A 13436-nucleotide genomic window follows, 5' to 3' on the forward strand; every position below is an offset into this window, starting at 1 on the left:
TTGTCACTTAATTCCTCTACATCTCAGATTTCTCTCCTGAAAAAATTAAGAAATTGGGCTGGCTAGACTAATTCGGTGAATCTTTCCACCATGAAAGTCTACAATTTACCATGACATGCCCTCAGGAGTTATTTAACAGAACAAGAGGATTCATTAAACTTTAGGCCTACCCAGATTTCTTTAAAATTTTGGCATCTGGGCATACACGTACTTGATTAAACCTCCACATTTCTATACCTTCAAAGGATCTGCTGCCTTGCGTATTTCTTATCAGTTCCCACAGTCCCTTGAGACCTTAGGTATATAAAAAGATAAAAACATAAATCCTTGGGGAGCTTACCTGTTCCTAGCCCCTCCATGCCTGGAATGTCATCTCCAAACCTATGGGGGGAAAAATAAGAGAAGATAGCTGAGATCAGAGAAAAAGGATGTAGAATGACTCACACAGAAAGGTCTTGATTCAAGGGGGAAGAACACAGATTTAAGGTTTTGTATATGAGAAATTCCTTTTATGTGCATTGAACTGGGCAAAGAAAACACCACTCAGGAAGGCTTTACACAGTGTGGACAAGTGGAGAGATATTTTCTCTTGTAAAAATTTAGCCTAAGATGATCAAGAGCCAGAATGAACTATTGGTGGGGCAATTTAGTCAAGGTTCATTTTTAGAAATACAAGTTAAAATGAGAAAGCAGTATGATAGGAATTAAAATGATTAGTTAATTATCCATTTAGTTAGTTATCCAAAAGCATTTATTAAGTATCTACTATGTATCAGGCATAAGGAAAAAACAAATTTTCTCTGAGAAATCACCATCTCAGGGAGCAGAGGTAAATAGATGAACGTAATGTGAAATAGCACAAGTTATGATAGCTGAATGTACACAATGCAAATATGAGAGACGTGATAATGTTTATTTAAGAAAGTCGGTAATGGCTTCAAAAAGAAATTAACATATGATTGTGTACTGAAAAATAAACAGGATTTTGCCCAAAAGGAATAGAGAAAAATTAATGAAAACATAACATTTGAAGCCATAAAAATAAACTATGTGCTCTGGAAATGGCCAGTGTGTCAGTATTCCAGATTAAAACAGAGAGTATGTTGATACAAAGGAGTGGCCAAGGAGAGTCTGGAAGGTCAGGTCAAAGGTTACCGTGACAGGCCCTGTTTGCCATGTTAAGTTTGTCTGGGGGCTGAGAGAAAACATGCAAGGGCTGAAGACATGATTCAGTGAAGACTGCGTGCGAGAGGAAAGCAGAGGATGGGGCGGACATTTTTATAAGCCTGTTTAATACTGTGAGCATTCATTTCTCAAAACCAAAGCAGTCTTGTGGGAGAAAAAAGAAGACAGGAAAGCTGCTTTTTCACCTTGGTCTTACCCTTTCACACCTTTCTTTGGAGGTTTGCTCTTGAATTGGCGAGTCTGCCTCTGCTTGAATTTAGGGGGCCCCTTGCGTGGGGCAGTGGGACCCTGGTCTGAAGCTGGAGGAGCCTGAGCAGAGCTGTCACTCATTCTGATGGTCTTCAGGTGCCCGAAATTCTCCTCCAGGCTCCTTAGACAGGGAGGGGAGAAAAGAAGACCCTTCACTGTATGGGGAACGTTGCTTATTTGACCTTCACCACAAGCTCAGGAAAAGTTCAATGTTTTGTGTTGACACAAAAAAGAAGTAGTTATCATCTTTCAAGGGGATTTTCAAGAAAATATGGTATAAATCTATGGAGGCACTCAATACAGTAGGTTGTAATAAATGACAGATTTAGAAACCAAAAATCTAGGTAGATATGTTGTTCTAATAAATCCTTTACTAGCTTTCTAGGTAAATTTATTATCATGGTGTACTTCCCCTCTGTCATCACCAGTTCCGCCATCTGTAGAGAGAGGAAATAAATGGACTAACTGATATCTACAGGCTCTATAGCACTGATACGGTCTTTAAGCTTTAGATATTTTTCCATCCAGCTGTAAAGCAATCTGAGTCTCCATGTTTATTGACTCATTGTATGGGCTTTGTTCTATATAATACTTACTTTGTTTGGTCCTCATGTGATCCAGAGACCTCTTTCCTAATTCTGGGGGATAACAATGCAGCCATCTCAACAGGCAGAGCTCTGAATCAGGGATGCCAACATCCATGCAGTATTCAGCACACTCCAACACACACACACACACACACTTGGAGGTCAGTACAGGGTCGGATATTAAGTAGTAAGTTTGTGCTTTAATTCTACAAGCAGACATGAGGTTCTTTAGCCACACATTTCTCAGACATCTTCAACATTTTCTTCTATCCAAATCATGGATGTATCCAGTGTGGTTTTCATAGATTTTTATTTTAGCTACAGAAATGTCCATTGTCATTTTTCAAGAACAAATAAAAGAACACGATTAACTAAGGTAAATTTTAAAAATAAATATGTTAAGCTAAAATGCCTTTTTTTCTTTCTCTTTCTCTATCACAAAAGGAGGTAATACTTACTCTGGGAAGAAAGATTTTGAAAAGTTCCAAAGGACTTCCAAGTAGCTTTAATCTCTTGCCCTGAGCCAACCTCTTCCATTACCTACTACCTGGGATCTTTGTTTTCATAAGAATCCTTATTTCACCCATTAGAGATTTATACCAGTATACTTAGCTTCAGTTCTCCCTGCCAATCTGTGGCCCAGGCTAACCAGCTCTTTCTGGCACAGTGCACAGCCCTCAAATTTTACCTTGTATAACTTCAAGTTCATTGACTTTGTCTTATTACTTTCAAAATAAGGTTAAATTATTATCCTTGCCTACAAGACATTTTTCCCTATTTTCCCTTCCCCAATTACTATTTTCATTCTCTTCTGCCAGTCCTCAGCTTCTTCAGTAGAAACACACTAACCGGTGAGCTGGTATTAGGATGATGAGCCTCTCCGGGCCCCTGGGTCACCTGCTCAGCTACAGATCTTGTCTTACCCCCTGCAACTGGAATATGCTCCATGAGGCTGCCCGTTCAGGTTTTGTTCATTTCTGTGGATTCTGAACCTTTCAATAGTACCTGGCACATAGTAGGTGTGCCATGCATATCTGCCAAATGAGTGAATAAATGAAAGAAGAAACTGACATCCTTCACCCTGTGACTTCTCCATCAGACCACAGAGAAGGCATCAGTTGGTCTTAAGAAAATGGGCTGCCAGCTCCTCTCCTCAGTGAATCCGATTCTTGTGCCGTGGGTCCTGTCCTGCCCTGGTAAACAGGCAAAGTTGGTGCCTCTCCCAAGTGTGGTTGGGACCTTGGCAAAGGCTGGGGAGCTGCCAAGGGCAGAATTAGTCTCAGTAACTGACACATGCTGGTTCTGACAAAGGCCACGCAGGAAAACTAGAGAATTTCTCTTAGATTCTGTTTTGGACTTCCCCATTCTTTCAAAGCAGTAAGGACTCACACACTTTCCTTCCTGTCATCTGGAGAGATAGTTACTAGGATTTAGCAAATAAAAATACAGGATACCCAGTGAAATTTGAATATCAGATAAACAAGTGATTTTTTTTAGTGTAAGTATATCCCATTTCATGGTACATAATTATACTTGAAAAAATTACCTATTATTTATCAGAAATTCAAATTTAATTAGGCTTCTTCTATTTTACCTGGCAACTCTAAGTGGGATAACGTAAACAGAGTGTTTGGTGTGAAGGGCTCACAAAAGAGTAACGGTTCTAGAGCTCCTGGAAGTAGAGGCAGCCGGGCAAACAGGTCTGTAGCTGTGACTCAGGCTCATCTGACTCCCTGCACCCCATCTCCCGGGTCAACTACGAAGAGTCCCTGTCATGACTCAGAGAGGCGACTGCCACCAACACTGGCTGCATCTCCCTCTGCACCCCTCAAATGCCCCAACTATTAATTGACTCATGGTCTCAAAGTCTGCCTGTGGAAGCCTTGGGTCCTTTCACAGCACTAATAGTGACACCAAAGGACTTAAAAATCACATTTGAAATCCATCTTCCCCTGACTACACTTTCCCTCTTTTCTGGCAAGATTTCTTTGCATGTTTATGTAATTTTGAAGCTGTACCTCTAAGCCTGGTGGGAGTTCATGTCTGACTCTAAGTGTGATGCATTCTGTAAAAGAATTCTTCTCGGAAAGAGTTACATATTCGTCGCCTGGCTAATCCCTGGGCCCTCATGGCCTTCAGGATTTGCACTATGGATAATAATTGTTACTATGTTTCCTGTGCATTTCATGTACCGTATCTCATTTGTGAGTGCCTAGGAGCATTTACCAGTCCCTAGAGGGTTTCTGCCACAGATTCACCCTCCAGTTCTTCCTGTAAAAGCTTTGGAAGGAGCAGAACAAAGATGAGTCTTTCCAGCCTTGGAAGTCGGTCCTGTCAGCCGCAGATAACACCAAAGGCCGAACTTACCCTGACCATGATTTCCTAGGAATTCCAAGGGCGTCCTGGAACTGAATAATCCTGACTCTAGTACCAGACTTCATTTTCACTATCAGAGGATGTTTCACATTTTTGCCTCCCAAAGTGTCAAGTAGCCCGTTCCTTTCTGAGGCAGAATGTTTAAAGCAACGTTAGCCCTTCTCCTTGTGAAGATTGCAAACTCTTCCACAGAAAGAGGTGGTGGATTCGGCAAGGTAATAATTTCAAATCCCAGTTTTGTGGGGAACCGGGCCCGTGTTGCCTTAGACAAGACAGCCGAGCTCAGCCGGGGGAAAACTACACGGACGAGCTTCCTGAATTCCAGCTAAGAACGAGCAGTTTCAGGAGGTTCTTGAGGAGGGCTCTCTCATTCTGCTGCTACCACCCCACACTTCCAGGTCCTGCTTTCTCGGCAAAGACGTGAGCAGACAGATGATTTTACTGTTGATGAACAAAGAGGGGGTGGGGAGGCGGTGAGTATAAAAGCAGTTTCCCCTGCTGATGGGGCTGGGCGTGAAAACGTCCCCAGGGTCCTGCTGACACAGAGAGAATCAAATACTTTGGAGAGCCAAGGAGACCCAAACCGAAGCCATGAAAAACAAAAACAAAAACCCACCGGGTACCTTGCTTCAGACTGGGGCAAACACGCGAACCCCAGAGGGCGGGCTGAGCCACCCGCGCTGCGCTGCCGTCATCCCCAGGCTGCCCTCGGCTTTCTCCCCATCCCCACGCTCTGGGCAGCCTCGGGGTGCCTGGGTCAACTTGTCAAGCCCATCGTGGGCGTAAAGAACTGTTTGCTCTGTGGTCATTCGGTGCCCTAGACCTCTCCTTTCCCAGAAAACTGTTTGCTATGGAGCCACAAAAAGGGAGGGTCAGTTTGGGGTTCCTTCTAAATGAATTTAGTAATCAAGGTTTGCAGTGACCGTGTAATAATCCCGTTTTGCTCGTAAACTTGCCACATGGCATTAGAAGAAAGTTTGGATGCGATCCTTCATGTTTTCTCATTTCCATGCCCAGCCACAGTCTGGACCCCCAGGTTCAGCGTGTTCTCCTCTTCCATTTCTTTGTTTAAGAGCCAGATCAAGCCTCACCCCCAAAAGCCCTTCTATTGTATCACCTTAAACTCACCAGATATTGGGAAATACTCAGAGTTGAATGGTGCTCCTATAAGAAGCTGTCCAGCCGTCTTCTTCACAGTAGATGAATAAAGGGTCTTTGCATCCTGACTTGCCTCAAGCTCCGTAATCCCCCTGTCATAAGCTTAGAGCACCAATCCAGGCGCAAAGAAGATGGAAGGACAGGGGGTGAGACTAGGACAGCTGAGCAGTTTTCTGATAATTGGATACTCTGACAAGAAAGATGTGGGCTCTCTCCTGTCAACAAATAGGCACTGAATTCACAAACACACACAAACATTACAGCCTGTGTTAAGTTTGTGATTCAGTATCTTTTGCCCTCCTACATTCCCATCTTTAGCCCTTGCTGCCCCCATTCCTTCCCTTTCCCTAAAACACACATACAACTGCACAAATTTCTCTCTCTCTCTCTCTCTCTCTCTCTCTCTCTCACACACACACACACACACACACACCCATGTCATAATTCTTACAGGACTCTAGGGAACTGGAACGAAGAGAGTGAACCATAGTGCCCCCTGCCACCGTGGGGACATTGATAATATGAGACATGACACTGAGAAATATAAACTATCTCTCCCTAACTGTATTGTATATATTTCCTCAGGCAGTTGGAATCACAAATCAAGAATAACATAAAATGCAGTGATACATGACAGAGAAAGATCCCAAGTGATATCTGGGAACTGTTAACTGATGACATCTGTTGGCAAATTGCTTGGTCGATCGTCCATACCTAGAAGCTTGAAGGTATAGGGCCCAGGCTGCAAGCCAATCCACTGGGGCACTTGGCTTCAGTCTTCCAATTGAATTAAGCCACTAGTATTAATTTATACATCATTTTATGCAGTTTTAAGTAGACCTTACCCTCATATGGCAGTATCATTAAGCTTTTTTGACAAGTTTATCATTGAGAAATTAAGTGATTATTTTTTTCTGGACTGCATATATAGTAGTGGAGCCAGAAGCAAGCCCCAAATCTGGGCACACCTTAGATTGTTGGCTGTATTTCTACTATACAACAGAGCAGACATGGACCAAGGGGCATGTGCTCCAGTCATTCATGCTTTGCCAGTGAATGAGAGCATGCCTTCCCCAAACTGTTACCTGTTAGACAATTGCACTCCATAAATCATAGAGACAGAAGGTCAATTTATCCTTCCTAGGCAGGGAAAGATTCTTAATCTACAGCCCCAAGCAGATTACACAGCAGCTAAATGGCTTAAGGTTTTTTTGTTTTGTTGATAAACGTTCCTATGGTCTTTACCAAAATTAGAGTAGTCTGAAGGCAACAAACACCTTCCAGAGCCAGCAGAGTATACGGTCCCTGGATGGGTCTTTGGTGAAGGCAGTAGAAATAGCAATAAGCTGCGTGTTCTAGAATGTTGCTACTCAAAGTATAACAACAGCATTAGCACCATTTGGGTATTTGTTAGAAAAGCAGGATGTTGGGCTTGCTGCAGACTTGCTGAATCAGAGGCTGAATTTTACCAAAGTACCAAAGTGATTTGTTGGCACATTAATGTTTGAGAAGCACTAAATTAGACTCATGTGTAGGCTTGGTTTGACCACAATCTCTTCTATGTGCAAGACTGACACATTTTCAAGTCTCAGTTCCTTCATATGTAATGGCAAAAAGTTCTCTGGGTTTTCTTTTTGCTTTGGATATCCTGAACTGGATGTAGGAGAAGGCAGCCATCCAAACACACAAGCAAACAAAACCAAACAAAACAAATCCTCTCAAAAGGCCTGCTTTCTCTAGACAAATGACCTGGAAGGATGAAATCTAGTAAGGCAGAGAATATTTAGACAAAACCACCCTAGACCATGGAAACAAATCCAGCATTATGGAAAAAGTATATAGTCAACCTCACCTCCATCAGCAAAGGCTGAGTAGGGAGACTTCTATCCTGGTTCAGCTATAATGAGGTAGCCCTAACTCACTCCCACATGGGTAGTATCAGAGAAGGCCACAAGAGCATCCTAGACTTTCCCCTCCAATCAGTGATAAGGAGGCATTGCTCTTCCTTCCTACCAGAGTGGTCTCAGAGGAGGCCAAGCAAGGATCTGAATTTTCCCCACCACCCAGCAATAACAAGGTATCTGAAGAAGAACAAAATGAAAATTACAATTCAGTACAATGAATAACATAATAAAAAAATACAAATAACTAACAAAAACAGCTGTAAAAGTATAGCACAATAACTAACATAAATATAGTAATTAACAAAACTAAAATAATATATACTACATTAACTAATATAAAATACTCAGTGGATGGGCTCAACAACAGAATGAAAAGGAAAGAAGAAAGAATCAGTAAACTTAAAAGCAGAATAATAAAAATTACCCATCTGAACAAAAGATAAAATAGATCCCCAAAAACCAACAGACCCTCAGAGACCCGTGAAACTAAAAGATCTAATATTCATGTCATCAAAGTTCTAGAAGGAAATGAGAAAAGAGTGAGGCTGAAAAGGACTTGAAGAAATAACTGCTGAAAATTTCCCAAATTTGGTGAATGATATATGCCTATGGAATTGAGAAACTAGCAAACCCAGTAGGACAACTCCAAAGAAATCTATGCCAAAACCATCATCACCAAACTTCAGGAAACTAAAGAAAAAAATTGTAAGCAATGAAAGAAATACCACCTTACCTATAGGAAAAAACAATTTGAATGACAGAGGATTTCTCATCAGAAACCATGGGGTAAGTGGCACAACATTTTTCAAGTCCTAGAAAATAAATTATCAACTCTGAGTTCTATATCGAGTGGGTTTATCCTAAGGAATGAAAGGAAATAAAGGCATCCCCAGACAAAAGGAAAACTAAGAGAATCTAGTAACAGAAGATTAACCTAAAAAAATACAAAGGAAATTCTTGAAACAGAAAGGAAATGATAAAAAAAAAATTATTTTTTTTTGAACATCTAAAAAGAAGGACTATGTAGAAAGCAAAATTACATGATACAAAGGGAGGTATGAAAGACAGGGACATCATCTGCCCTCAGCAAGGTTTTGTGGAGATTGAAACATTGTCCAAGACACTGTGAAGTTCTGAAGATCTGGTCTTCTTGTATCTTCAGTGAATACCCCGTGTTTTATGTGGCTTCTCTTTCCGATTCTGTCTCTATTACTCCTGCTGCCAGAGTTTAAGAAGATTTGAGTAACTCGGCCAATCAGCAGTGAATACATGCTGACTGTTGGACAGAGCTCTTCTACCAGGTCAGTTCATTGGTCACCAGTTAGTCTAGTGATAGCTGACTTTTTGTCAGTTGTCTATCTCTGATTTTATCTACCAGGTTACATGGCTCCACACAAGGTGATCAATGACTAAGGAATTTTTCTGGAAGAACTTTGGTCATGTGGACACTCTAAGATTTCACAGACACAAGAAATAAAGCCAGCAGAAATCTTGTTGGAAAAAAAGAAAAACAAAAAAGAATTATTGATATAATGAAACAGATGAATATTAAATACATTTTATTAAGTGAGAGAATCCAGAGTCAGAAGGCTGTATACAGATTGAGCTCATTTATGACATTCTAGAAAAGGGAAAGCTGTGACATTGAAGAATAGAGCAGTGGTTGCCAGGAGTTGAGAAGAGTTGATGATAAAGAAAAAAATCCAAGGGATATTTGAAAGTGATGGAATTATTTGGTACCTTAATTGTTAGGCAGATCAACAACTCTATGCTTTTGTTAAAGCCCATAGAACTATATGCCACGGGGAGCTGGTTTCACTATATGCAAATTTTAAAACTAAACATCATAAAATGCTTTAAAAAAAAGAAGTCATGTTTCATAGCTCTATAACCCATGGTTCATGATTCTTTCTGACAGATGGGAAAGTATTAGTAATTATACATAGGAAAAGAGTTAAAAGGCATGTATTAGGTAATTAGAAAGTAATTAAAATTTTAGCTGTGCTATAAGCTGCTTTCACAAGTGCTAATCTCTAATCTTACTTTAGTGTTTCTTAAAATACCAGTCAGTAGGAAGATACACATTAAAGACACATTTCCTCCACATTTGGAATCTTCAAGAATGAGATTCCCACTGGTAAATGCACAGTAGACTCCAGAGAAGAACACCTAAATGTAAGGAGAAATGTACAAAGCTGGCCTCTTCTTCCCTTAATATCCTACCATGTTTGTGGATTCTTCAGAACACTGTTAATCTTAAAACAAATAATGTATTAATTGAAAATACAATACTCTTTTTCAGAAAATAGAGATGAGGGAACAGTTCCCAACTCATTTAATGATGCCAATTTTACCCTCATGAAATTTTTTAACACCAAACCAAAGACAGTAAAAAGGAAAAATACTGACCAATCTTTCTCATGAATTTAGGTATAAAAATCCTTTAGTGAAATATTAGCAAATCAAACACAGCAATATATAAAAAAAATAATGCACCATGATCAAGTGGGATTTATTCCATACATGAAAGCCTTGTCTGACATTCAAAACTCAGTCAAATAGTGCACTGTATCAGTGGGCTAAAGAAGAAAAATCATATGACTATTTTAGTTGATGCAGAAAAAGTGTTCAGCAAAATCTAGAACACATTCATGATAACTCTCAACAAACTAGAAACAGAGGGCAACTCATAAAAGCATCTATAAAAAAATCTACCATTAGCATCATACTTAACTATGAAAGACTAAATGCTTTTTCTCTAAGATCAGGAACAGATGAAAGATGTCTGTTCTCATTACTCTTTCTTTGTTATTTTTTATTGGAATAAAGATGATATATTGGTTTCAGATATACAACATAGTGACTTAATAATTACACGTATTACTAGATTCTTGCCATGGTAGTTCAGGGGGAAAAAAAATCCTAACTAGGTGCCCTGTTACTCTTATTCAACATGGCACTGAAACTTCTGGCCAACGCAATTAGGCATGAAAAAAAAAGCATATAAATCGGGAAAGAAGAAATAAAACTATTTCTTCTTACAGGTGACATGATTGACTACCTAGAAATCCTAAGGAATCTACATTTTAAAAACCCTCCTATAACTAATAAGTGAGTTCAGAAAGGTTAAAGAATGATAGATCAATACCAAAATCAATTATATTTAGACATAACAATGAACAAGTGGAAACTGAAATTTTTAAACTACTGCCATTTATGATTGCTCTAAAGAAAATGAAATATCTAAGTGTAAATTTAATAAAACATTCACAAGATTTGTTTTTATACAATGAAAACTAGAAAATGTGATTAAAAAGAAATCAAAGCAGACCTAAACAGTTGAAGAAACATACCATGTTTATGGGTTGGAAGACTCAACATAGTAAAGATATCAATTTTCCCTAAAATGATCTATGCTTATTGCAATTCCTATAAAAATTCCAGCAAGGTTTTCTGCAGACATAGATAAGTTTATTCTAAAATTTCTATGGAAGCAGAAAGCACTAGAATAGCCAAAACAATTTTGAAAAAGAAGAAAACAGAGAAGGAGGTCTGTTTTCCTAATGTTAAGGCTTACTATATGGCTACAGTAGTCAAGACAGTATGTTATTGACAGAGGGATAGACACACAGCTCAATGAAACAGAGTAGAGAACCCAGTACAGACCCATATAATATGCCCAAGTAATTTTTGACAAAGGTGCAAAAGCAATTCGATGGAGGAAGGATAGACTATTCAAGAAATGGACTGGATAATGAACATCTGGAGCATGAATAAATGATCATAAGCATGGATATTTTGTCCATGTACATCCAAGAAAAAATAACTCTTAACCTAAACCTCACATTTGATGGCCTAAAATTCCATACCTAACCCTTGTATTGTGTGTAAAAACCAGCTCAAAATGTATCACAGACTTATTTTTTAAATGTAAAACTATAAACTTTTAGGAAAAAACAGGACCTTGGACTAAGCAAAGAGGTCTTAAACATGCCAGTGAAAGTACATAACAGGAAAAACTGATATATTTGGCCTCAAAGAAATATGTCTGTGCAAAAAGGGGAAGTCTTAACAGTCTGCAGTCATTTGTCACTTTTTCAGGCGCATTCAAAGATACCACTGGGTGGAGGATATGCCTAGAACTTACCTCTCAGCTGCATCTTCATAACAACAAAGAAAAGTTAGAAGATACTTCAAAGGTTTGATCATTTTTCTGGAAATTCCTATGCAGATTTCCAAGTTCCGTTGATTTTATTTGGCATTACAGGGCTAAGGTCCTTAGAGTAATAGCATTCTTTGTGTCATGATGGGTATTTTCTTACATGTGCAAAAGCTTAGATATGGGGAAGGGACATAGCACATTTTTGTCAGCATGGGCTAGAGGCAGTGCCTCCCATCTCAGACCTCTTCAAGAAGTCTCTTAATCTCAATTTTGCCATCTGCTAAATACATGTGAATAATGAACTGTGATAAAAATAAGAAATGGGAATTTCATGTAGATCCCTACCCTGATTGTGATACCAGAGGATATTTTAGGAGAAAGTGGCCGTTGTCCTCCAGCTTACTGAAAGCCCAGCATTATATCATCAAGCAGAGGCTCTCAATCAGCAATTCTCAGTCCTTTGAAGGTCATGGACCCCTTTGAGAACTTGGTGAAAGTTATGAATGCTGTCCTCCCCTAATGAAGGCACACATATGACACACACACACATTGATCTTTACAGACATCTTTTAGGGGCTTCCATACCTTCTGACATCTGTGCCTAAAGCAGTGCATTAAGATAAATTGTGAGGACACACTGGGCTTAGCAGAAAAAAATACCCCATTTGACTAGCAATGTTTCTCCACTAATAGTGTGAGAAACGGGTTTCACTTCACTCATGGAGACCATGAATCTACCATGCCCCAGTTTTAAATCTTTCTTGTTCTATATAATTTATTCTATCTATGTTATTATTTAATTCTCTGTCTCCCCTAGAACATAAATTCCACAAAAGAGCAATGATTTTGCCTGCTGTCTACTGTTGTATCACAAAACCAGAACCGTACCTGGAAGAAAAGGGGTGCTTACAAATGTTGAGAGGAGAAATGTGTATCCTGTTGAGAATACTGAGTACAAAATTCACTGTCCCTGTGTAAATTAATATTTGCTTTTATTTATAACTCAGATACTGTATTGTATATCGAGGGCTATCATCCATCTGTATCATTTCAAAATGTATAGCTTAAATTCGGTTTTAGAACTTTTGTTAATTTTAATTATATAGTTTTTTTATGTTTTTCTAGATTAATCTATTTTCTCCCACTAAATGACCACTCTCTCCTGCACTTTCACTTCCATTGACTAAGCATACACCCAGTGATGTCAATTTACAAAATGAAGTGAACAAAATGTAGTACATTAAATGACAACAAAATAAATGTCAGTTTCTCTAAATATACTTGCTTCATTAGCGAGCCCTAAACATATCAAAACAATGTAAATACTGAATATTTAAACACTAGTATAAATAACCCTTCGTTGTTGGCAGCAGCTATGGAAATGTATAGAGTGTGGCTTGAATGCTTAAAAACTGTTCCCTCAAATGGTTAAATATGTCCTCTGCAACTTGTTCCCATTTAAATTCCTTCACAAACCATTTCCTCAAATATGGTGCAAAGTCAATTTTAGCACTTGTTAAATTCTTACGAATTCTGAGTTAGAGGACTATGAATTCCCAAAGTTTTACTATATTTTTGTAATCTGCATTCCTAGATTTAATCAAAAGCAATGCTTACTTTTTTAAAAACAGAAAAATCAGTGAAAACTGCGACAAACAACATTTGATTGTGCTGTAGCACAAAGCGACATTTTAAAATTATAAACAACAAAACTCCAGAGATCTGTTGGAGGAAAAATGTTTTAATTTAGGGTCAAGTATATGCAGTTAACATTCATGATTTCTTACCACTCTGCATTCACTGCTAGCAAACATT

The 13436-nt window shown here is 38.9% G+C and overlaps 1 protein-coding gene across 6 annotated transcripts in view; it reads right to left on the reverse strand.

Moving 5' to 3' along the window:
* PDE6H (phosphodiesterase 6H) overlaps positions 1-13436 on the reverse strand; it is a 186012-nt gene that overhangs the window by 26050 nt on the left and 146526 nt on the right. For 5 of the 6 annotated variants that reach the window (XM_073223444.1, XM_073223446.1, XM_073223443.1 and 2 more), the window contains 2 exons: positions 1382-1555; positions 341-381 (listed from right to left, as the gene is read on the reverse strand). In XM_073223444.1, the coding sequence (XP_073079545.1) occupies positions 341-381; positions 1382-1515 (175 nt within the window). In that variant the 5' untranslated portion in view covers positions 1516-1555. Of the gene's footprint in view, positions 1-340; positions 382-1381; positions 1556-5525; positions 5862-13436 lie in introns of those variants that run through there. The other variant, XM_073223445.1, reaches the window with a different exon arrangement.

Source organism: Manis javanica, chromosome 15, assembly GCF_040802235.1.
Source record: "Manis javanica isolate MJ-LG chromosome 15, MJ_LKY, whole genome shotgun sequence".
NCBI lineage: Eukaryota > Metazoa > Chordata > Mammalia > Pholidota > Manidae > Manis > Manis javanica.